This window comes from Thalassophryne amazonica, chromosome 7 (assembly GCF_902500255.1).
Source record: "Thalassophryne amazonica chromosome 7, fThaAma1.1, whole genome shotgun sequence".
Taxonomy (NCBI): Eukaryota; Metazoa; Chordata; class Actinopteri; order Batrachoidiformes; family Batrachoididae; genus Thalassophryne; species Thalassophryne amazonica.
This window is the reverse complement of record NC_047109.1, coordinates 72,943,357-72,953,615: the sequence shown is the minus strand read 5'-3', so window position 1 is coordinate 72,953,615 and position 10,259 is coordinate 72,943,357. Positions and strand designations below refer to the sequence as shown.

At 42.8% G+C, this 10,259-nt stretch overlaps 1 protein-coding gene across 3 annotated transcripts in view; it reads left to right on the top strand.

Annotated features, from left to right (window-relative positions):
* The window catches only part of si:ch73-22o12.1 (nectin-2), a 240,253-nt gene that overhangs the window by 117,090 nt on the left and 112,904 nt on the right, over nucleotides 1-10,259 (top strand). For 2 of the 3 annotated variants that reach the window (XM_034174434.1, XM_034174435.1), the window contains exon 7: nucleotides 3,126-7,380. The exons of the other annotated variant lie outside the window; for it this stretch is intronic. In XM_034174434.1, coding sequence (XP_034030325.1) covers nucleotides 3,126-3,709 — 584 coding nt within the window. In that variant the 3' untranslated portion in view covers nucleotides 3,710-7,380. Of the gene's footprint in view, nucleotides 1-3,125; nucleotides 7,381-10,259 lie in introns of those variants that run through there. 3 annotated transcript variants of the gene reach the window in all.

Genomic DNA, 10,259 nt, shown 5'->3' with positions numbered 1-10,259 from the left:
GTGTAAAGTGCCACACAGACCGACTGAACATGTAGAAGTAACACAATTGACAAATTGACATACGTAAGATGTATAGATGTAGCATAAATATGAAATGGATTTAGCCATAGTATGCAAGAGGTAAGAGAAGAGTGGAACACAGATACCGGCCTCTTTGCGCTCAAGAATTACTTCTGTTAGGTTACAAATCAGAATGTGGACTAAGACTTGATCTGACTTTCTATTTTCAAACTGCAATGCACATTTTACAGTAAATGGCTACTGACTAATCTGAAGGAGTATGTGGAACAAGCAACAGAAAGAATGGTAATATAAGATTTCTTTGACTTTCATACAGTTGATATAAAACTTCGTCAAACAGGGATTTACAGTAGAAAATAGTTGCTTCAGGCTTCAAAGTCAGCATTTGTTTATGAAAATCTAGTCGAGGTTAACTCATCCCGATGTCACATTAATTACTGAACACACGGGTAAAGGGAATGGTTTAGTCTGTCTGCAAAGAATTAATGCATGCCTTTTGACAAATGAGTAGAAACAACAGGTCACATCTCGGCACCAACAACACTATATTACAAGTTCATTTAAGTGTGAAAGAAAAATCGAAATGTCAAAAGAAGAGAAAATTGAATTCTTACAAAGCCCAGCCTTGTGTGTGACTGTTTTTTTTTTCTCTCTCTCTCTCTCTCCAATGCAAAACAAGACATCTGGGCTCATTTTGTGAAGTTCATAGCTTGAAATATTGTCCTTTTTAAAATTTGAATCTTTCATAATGTCTGGTACCGTTGCTTAGACGTCCATGCTTGTACCCACACTTTTCCCTCCTCTGTTGTTGCTGCCACCATTGCTGTGAGAGAGGAATCAAATTAATCAGAATCAGAAAAGTTTTATTGCCATATGAGTGAACAAGTTCACAACACTAGGAAATTGCTGCGGTACTTGGTGCTAACATAAAAAAAATAGAGCAGTAAAACAAGTAATATATAATAAAACTTTACACTATAACAATGTTACAAAATGTACAGAATGTATGAGCTAAGATAAATAAATGGTGGTGATAGCAACAATGTAGAGTTCTAAAGGTTCTTGTTTAGGAGGCTAACAGCAGAGGGGGAAAAAACTGTTCTTATGGCGGGAGGTTCCGTTCCGAAGGGACCGTAGCCTCCTGCCTGAGGGGAGGAGGATCGGCTCTGATCCGACCTGAACGCCCCAGTGTCCTGGAGGTGTACAGGTCCTGAAGAGATGGAAGGTTGCAGCCAATCACAATGCGCTGTAGTCTCTGAATTCTTTACACTAAAAATTAATCCGTTTATGCCCAGATTTTTTTTTTTAATAAATAAGTGGAAAAAGTTGCATTAGTACCTTTGAGTTGTTTTTTTTTTTGTTTTGTTTTTTTATTGTGAGTAGAAAATGACAGTGATACACTTTGGTAACAGTTGTTGCCAGTGGGGCAAAATGGGTTAAATGACAAAGCGCTGTGAATGTTGTCTGCCATTTCTTACGCTGACAAGTGTACAGGATACATGAAGAAAGACTCCCTGATCATTGTGATGTGGTATACTGTCCTATTCTCCGATGAAACACTTTAATTTATTCAACTTTGTCATAGTCCATGTTGGGTGCTAACTGCAATCATGCACCTATGGCCTTGAATAGACCATGGCTCCAAAGTGAGCATGGAGTAACAGGAAGTCGAAGTGCACAACCATGAGATTTGTGTTGCATTCAGGCACGCAGAACATGTAATTCCGACCAATAACAGCAGAGGGTTTTGCAAACTTTCGCATGCGTTCCCCCTGCATGACGGCAGCCTGGTGGAGTCTCCTAGGCATTGCTGCTCTCAGTACTGTGGATGTGAGTGTAATAATCATGGCATCATTGACTACTCAACATCAAAATTGCAGTGATATTGCACAACTGTAAAGTTGATTCGTCCGTACATCCAATTCTGTAGTAGCACTGATAGAGTTGATCTTTATCTTTTTTGGTGTTTTTAAATACAATCATGGTAAGAGAAAACAGTCAGGGCTCTGATACTGTGGCTCCAGCATGCTAGGAGTGTTCAGATCTCTCATCAGTTGTGCCTTTGAGGGCAGTAATCTTATCTGCCGAAGAATTTAATCATTTTTTATCAAATTACTAAAATGCATTTATCTGTGGTCGAAGGGTGAAGCAGAGGGAAGCAAGAGTTCAGTGAAACCACTTTGCATCTTAAGGGATCTATTCACCACGGTCATCTTGGGATGACTGCATCTCTCTGGAATTTTTAGTGCACTCCAATAGAATTATTGGTTTGGATGACGAGTCCTAGTTTACTGCTTCGCTCCCTTCTCCCAGACAGGTTTGACTTAATCAAACTCAACTTAAAATGGGTACTATTCCTCAGGATAAGTGAGTAACATGGCAGTTGTAATTTAGCCAGTAGCAGTAGTTGGAGAAAAAGTGAGCACATTTGAAAGCAGTGCATGTGATTTAGAGAAGTAGTGAGTTGCAGATCTGTTCTTTGCTCTGCATCTCTGGATTCCAGGAGGAATTGTCATTCTGCTGTCGCTTTGTCACTCAACTCTCTCTGCCGCCACCTCCCCTTCATCTCATTTCCACTCTGCTCTCCGCCATACATCATTGTCCTCCTCTACATGACTTCACCTGTTATGCCCTGCGCAGACCATTCCCTGCTCCTTCGTGAAGTGTATGTGGCTTGCTCTCTGGCTTCTATCACGCCGGCCATCACTGCTTTGCCTTGTGATTTGTGGTGAGCGGAGAGAGAGAGAACCTTGGACAGATCATGGCTGTTGAAGGGCAAAAATGGCTGAAACTTCACTATGACATGGCTGTGGGAATGGGGACAGGAGCAGCTCTCAGGGAAAGGAGGAAATGTCAGTGTGGCTAGAAGCTCAGCACACACATTTGACTGTACTGACACCTCAGCATTCAAACACACTTCACTGAATACACTTCAGATGAGCTCCACTGACATCATCCAACCAGTGCCTTCTTTGTGTTTCCCTTCTTTCTTTGACTTTGCCCTTTTCCAACTTCTCCTTTTTTATGCTGTATTTTGTTTCTTCCTTGCTGTTTCTCTTCCTTTTACTCGTTCTTTCTTTTCCTGCCTCTCCTCCCTCCTACAGAGCCCCCAGGGAACTCCTCCAACGCTGGTGTGGTGGCAGGAGCTGTGATTGGCTCCCTGCTGGCCTCCCTTTTGGTTGCCGCTCTCATCGCCGTGCTTGTCACTCGTAGTCGCAGGCAGCAGCAAGGTTATCGTGCTAATGGCGGCACAGACATGAAGACGCGCATATTTGGCAGCGGCAAGAAGGCCAGTAAGAACGGCACAGGTGGTGGTGCAAGTACCGGCGGTGTGGGAGGTGGCGGCAACAACGGTCCTGTCTACGTTTACAATGAGGGTTCATCCCACCAGGGCCTCGGAGACAAAAACCACCACCAACCACTCGCTGTGGGGAGTCGGTCTGAAGTTATTTCCACTACGCCCACTGCTCAAGACATCCTGCTAAGCAGCGAGATAGATGAAGCAGAGAGGAGAAAGTTTGACGAGCTGGAGGACGAGGAGAGGTATGACCACTTCAGTGGAGGGGCCCCCATCCTTCAGCTTCGTCCACCACACGACCAGGACGATGTGATTAGAGGTTACATGGATGATGACATGGAGTCCCAGGGCGACGGCTCTGTCATTTCACGGACTGCCGTTTACGTATAGAAGAGAAAAGGAAAGCAGGAGGAGAAAAAAGTCAGGGTGGAGGATTCCTCCTGAGACATTTTGTGGTTCCAGGGTCTTGTTCCTTTCTGATAGAATTAAAAAAAAAAAAAAAAAAAAACTTTCATTGTCTTTTTATTTTTTAATTATATGTTTGTTTTAAGCATAACCTGTTAATCATAGTACAACTCCAGAACGCACTGGACAGGGGGAGGTTGGAAGGAATTATCTTTGTCTGATCCCAAAAACAAACAGAAAAAACCCACCTGACTGCCACTGCTTTACTCGTACTATTGCTATCACTGGAACCTTGACAAGAACTCCGACAGCCGAAAGGGGAGCAACTACGTGGCTTAAGCGTAGGATAATGGCATCATGGTAGAGACGTTTCACTCGCATATTCACTTATCTCCAGCAGAACAGAAGTGGAAGGGGCTGTCAGACAGTTAGATGTTGCCTGCTATTCTCGGTTCTCCTGTGAGAAAGCTTTTTTTTGTTTTGTTAAATGCCATAGCAGCTGCTGGGTAGTGAGCAGGTCGTGATGCACGTGGAGGAAAACATTTCAAGGTAAAGACGGTGGCATCATGATTTCAGATGAGGAAACCGTATTTGCTTATGTCTGCTGGGTATGTGCAAGTTATCTTTTCTGCTCTTTACTTTCGTCTTGAACTCCAAAACAATTGCAAACTATCAGTGATATAGTACATCAGCTGTGGTAGAGTTTTTAAAACAAAATTTAGTGCCCTTCCCAAAACAGGAGATGACTTATTCAACAAAGTACTATAGGGGACTTCGAGTTAATTCAGAGTTCTTAACAAGGTATTCACATGCAATGTTTTCCCACAGTGCCTGGAGGTAAGAGAGGCTAAACATGGGATGAGGAATTGAGGTCTAGCTGATCTGACAAGATCAGGGGATGGAGCGCAAGCAATGCAGGAGACAGGAGGACTGGAAAGCAGCATGTCTCTTCTTTTCTATTCCTCCTCATCCCTGTCTTTTCAAAGTGCTCCTGGCAGGAGGAGCTTGATTGGTAATGAGCCGTGAAGATGCTTGCTTAGCTGGGACCAACAGATTGCAACCGCTTATCATTTATGACGTTGCGCCGTCTACGCCTTCTATTTCTCTGGCTCCATCATCCCACCATCTCTGCCGCTCTTTATCGCCCTCTCCTACTGTTTACGAGGAGCTTGATTTATCCAGGGCAGTGTTGAGGTCAGGGCTACAGAGAGCAGAGGAGTATTTTATTGCTCCTGATGTGTCAAATGCCCCACCTCCTCTGTTCCAGCCTGGACTGCCCTGACATGTCAGGACTGACTGATCCACCTGGAGTGGCCATGTTTGCTGTACATCCCCCCCCGCCCCCGCCTCCTCTTACATTAAATAGGCGGGTGTAACAGATCCCCACTTCCACTGTCAACAGCGCCAGGTAGATTTTCAGCGAGTCACATACTCTTTTTTTTTTTTTTTTTTTTTTTCCCCATTAGCGGATGTTGTTAAATACAGCGAGTTATTTGTAGACAAACTTAAGCTTATGTCCACAGTGACGCTGAGGGAGTCGTATTGACTAAGTGGCAGTGAAATGACCCTTTATGATACAGATGCAGACTGCTTGTTTGTCTTCTGCCTGCTAATTTATCTTGATAACTCTCCAGAGGCCATTTCAGGCAAATGATGCATCATGGCCACTTTACCCTGCTGTCTTAAAGCCCATTGTGCACACCTGCATGCATCATTGTATCTTATCAGTCACCAGATGACTTAAATGGTGCCCTTGGAGATGAATCCTACTGCCTTCTTTCTTTTTTTTTCCCCCTTCTCGTTGTTTCTGGCTTTTTAGTCATGTATCCTTCCCTGTTGTGGTATTCACACGGCTGCAGGTCAACCTGAGGTATTAACAAGACCAAGGATATTTATTGTTTTCAGCTAGTACTAGTGGTGGGCACAGTTATCCTGGAAAACATTTAGCTGATCTTGCTGCTCACCACTTAAATGAATGCAGCTTGGTTTCTTGTTTTTGCCTCTATAAAAACCTGGAAAAACCTATGAGGAGCTTCCAAAAAAAAGTTTAGCACGTCAAGATCAGATGATTCAGATGCACATGAATAACTAAATGAACAAATGAAACTGCTGTTGCCTTTGCACTGTGTCCATTTCACTCACTGGATTTGTGTACAAGCTCCAAACAGGCACAAATGCATGGTTTTTAGGTTTACAAACATTTTTCACAAAAATCCAAAATTTAGTGGCGGCAAATTGGTCTGCTCATGGCTTTTGCTAATTAGCTGAACTGTCCCAACCACTAACTAGTACCCATTTGAGATGTGATGGTATTTTGGCTTTTAATTTTCAGAGGGGTGGAGAGAACAGGAAAGACAAGACTGGTTTTGATGTTTGGGCCCAGTCTGGCATATGGATTATCTCATGGCCTTAGCTTATATGAAATGCTACTCCTGCCAATCTGTACATTTATTGAACATAGCTGCTTTGTCACAGCCACCAAAAAGTATTGTTTTTGCACTTGTGTGTTGCTGTCTAGATGCACACAGAATGCATGTAACATTCGGTTTGAGGGCAAAAACAGAAGTTGTCTGTACATTTTGATGTGAGGTACTTGTGCACTATATATGTAAAATCATTATTTTTCTTGTGAAAAATGTGCATATTTCTGAAATCTGTAAATATCAATGGAGCCAGTACTTATTGAACAAAAGAGGACGATGCCTTGTGGTGACCTTGCTCAAAGTTCAAATGTCTCGGAAGGCATTCAGAATGTAATTTTTGCTTTTATCTCTGTGGTTTCAGCGTGGTGACACACTGAACTGGCTGAGTTTACACTTTAATTTTTTTAAAATTTGTCCACAAATATACAGTACCCCGCCCCATGCCTCAAGTTTGCATTTCCAAACAAAAATGATTTTTGTGCAATTGGCTACACCCTCTTCTTAACACAGACTTTGCATAATGTTAAAATATACACATTACCCATCAGGTAGACTGCAACTACAGAGGATGTGATATGTATGTGTGTGTGTGGCCTCTAAGTCAGCTCTGTGTTTGTATATAATTGTCTGTCAGTGTATCTTTTCATGATGCTTGGGGTGCTTTGGGGCATCTCTCCTTGCTTTTGCGGATGCTACCTGAATAGCCACTTTTGTTTTTTCTTTTTTGTCACCATATGGAGGAGAAAAACATGCAACGGATTATTGTGCAGCGCTTGGACACAAACATTTATATAAATATATCTATATGAAGAATGCAGAGAAACATTCGCCCACACACAAACACCCCTCAGTCACTCATTATTCTCACTCCCACAGCCAAACTATGCTGAAGACACCTCACACCTGACAAACTCTGCTGTCTTCTGACATAAGCCCACACAAATATGTGCGCTCAAAAAATGCAGAAGCGTGACTTCTCTTCTTGCTCAGCAGCTCTGTCAGGACAGACACTGTGTGGACGGATCTGCATTATGACATGCCCCTGTTCCACTGCTTTCTTGTTCCCAAATAGGTCCAACCTGTTCCCATCTGGATGACCACGTGCGACTGCAGTCACAGGGACGATCCTTTTACTCGTTGTCAGGGGAACAGTGCTTGTTGGAAATAGTGTGTCCTTTCCGCTTCTGTTGTACACCAGATATATAAATCTCAGAATGCGCCACTGTTGGGGGACACACACACACACACACCCCATCAGTTGCTCTTACAGTCGCAGCTCTCTGCTCATCTACATAGTGCCCCACACACACACACACACACACACACACACACACACACACACACACACACACACACACACACACACACACACACACACACACACACACACACCTGCCACCCACATCAGTTCACATAAGGTGTGTCAGACAAAAACCTTCAGCGAATTCATGATCCTGCCCCGAGTGTAGCATGAGGTTAGTCAAAATACAAGAAAGCCACATAGTTTTATAGGTTCTTTGGCTCCAAATATCTCACTACTAATCAAAGCCTTAACATTTCCCATCTGATATGGCAGAAAAAATATGTACATAGTATAAATATATAAATATGTAGTGAGAAATTACTAATTTATGGTGTCACGTTTGTGTATTCAGTGAATGCAAGCATGAAGGATTTTTTTTTTCTCCTTTTTAGTTGTTCCCCCCCTTGTTTTATTTTGTGGTGCTTTATAATTTATGTTTTCTGAGTGCTTTATTCTTGACTGCTGCGCTGTGATTTCTGCCAAAACTGGCAAATATGCGTCCTCTATACAAAACGAACTGTACACACATCTTGTCCCAAAATGTGCTTTTATCAACTGCTCATTGTGAATTTTTTTTAAATTTTTTTTTTTTTTTAACTACGTTTTAGTCTCTTGAAAAGAAAAATCTAATTAGAATTGTCACACTTTTGTCATGTCTCTTTTTTCGTATTTGGAAGCTATTAAAGATTTCTTGATTTTTGAAGCCTTCAGCATTGTTTGCTTCTCCTTTACTTCTAACACAGGATAACTTGATTGAATAGACGCTACATCCACTGATTTTAAACTGATTACATTTGAAGATTAATCAATCGGGCTGTGTACTGTTCTCGCTGTCTGTAGAGGGTTTTCATGTGACGTATCGGTCACGTCATTTTGTGTCCCGCGGCCATTCTGGATTATGACGCGGTGGCCGCTGTGTTACGCTACGTGCATTTGGCGAACAATTGTAGAAGCTTTAACGTTGGTGTGAAGAAGCTTCACGGCACCGTGGCGCTGAGAGAGATCCGCCACTACCAGAAATCCACTGCTCCCAGAATTTTATTTTATTCGGCAATAAAATTATATAAGAATACATAAAAATACTGCCGAGGATAACACAAGAACGCTTCCAATACGGATGCTTATTTACATTGTGGTCCTCCAGCACCGAGCTGCTGATCCGCAAGCTGTCCTTCCAGCGCCTGGTGAGAGAAATCACTAGGACTCCAAGACGACCTCCGCTTTCAGAGCTCCGCTGTGATGCTCTGCAGGAGGCTGGCGAAGCTGCCCTGGTCGGCAGCTTCCTAGTTCACAATATCGCAGTGTGACACTGTTGGTCAATTTGTTACATCACCACTAAATTCACTATCTGGTACAAGATACGGTTCCACTAAACCAACTGCTACACATCTATCACGATAAATGGACTGCATTTATATAGCGCTTTTCCATCTGCATCAGGCGCTCAAAGCGCTTTACAATCATGCCTCACATTCACCCCGATGTCAGGGTGCTGCCATACAAGGCGCTCACTACACAAATAGCTTTACCTCGAGGATTTAAAGCATCGTAATAACCGGACATTCTCTCCATTTGTCTATCACGCGCCAGCCTCCTTGTAATCCAGAATGGAGACAGCATCTGTCCTGTAGCAAATCGGTCACATGATTGAAAACCCTCTATAGTCAATCATCCGTCACCAGCAGCACCTTCTTTCACTCATTTCCTGGTTTTGGTGTTTGCCTTCTTTCGGTTCAGGCTGATCCTTGTGTGTACAGTATGTGTGTATGCTGTCAACACAGAGGCTAGAACAGGGTTTTGCAACCAGCGTTGGACTAGGAAAGTCCATTTTGTAACATTTATCATGTGCTCGAGCACACCCCATCCTCGGCTGTGGTAACTTTGTTAGTTTGGTCACGGTGGTTTAAATGTCAATTATTCTGTCAAGTTTTCAGATGAGCATTCATAAAATAAAGTATTTTAGTATGTTTTCTACTCGAGGGTTTCAGGATTTAAATTTTTATTGGGCTTGCACATAGTGTTTAGGCAACTGGTTTGTAGTCTTAGCGGTTTTCCCGGGGGGTGGGTGGGTGGGGGAGCGCTGTGATTTCAGTTCACTGTGCAGGACAAGCTGAAAGTGCAAATGAAATGCCTCAATGGCTACATTGTTCTCACCAAACTGGTTTGGTCAAATTTTAACACTGGTACTCATGATTATGTCTGTGCTTGTGTGCACAGTGTGGAATGTGGTAGCACACAATTGCACATGCCCATGAGTGCACATGGACCTGCCTAATTTTCTGTACAAAAGCACTTATTTTCCCACAAAATGATGCAATCAAATTCTGCTTTTTTTTTTTTTTTTTTTTTTTTTTTTTTGGCTTTGCTTTGCTTTCAGAGACGGTGATACTGTGGCAGTGTGTCCTCAGTGTTTGTTTGCATGGTGCTTTGAAGCCATCATGTATCTGTGTCATCTTGGCTCCTTGTCACAGTTCATTTTAGTTGCAGGCTTCTTCTGTCAATACACAGCTATTTATTCGGAGTCCAGCCCACCATCTGGCCTCTCTAATTGCTTTGGATTTTAAGCAGCAGAGATGGAGAGCACTTCCACACAAGCGTACACTTTGACTCCTTTCCTGTTTTCCAGCTGAACGTGAAGGCCCCGCAGCACAATAGAAATGCTTTTAAGCACAGCATGCACTAAAAGCTCGTGCAACACCTGAATTTTTGCTCGTGTTTGTCACAGGAAAAAGGTACATGCCTTCTGTAAAAGCAGTGACCCCGTGAAACAAAACCTGGCCAGTTAGAGCTCAGAGCAAATATCATGGAT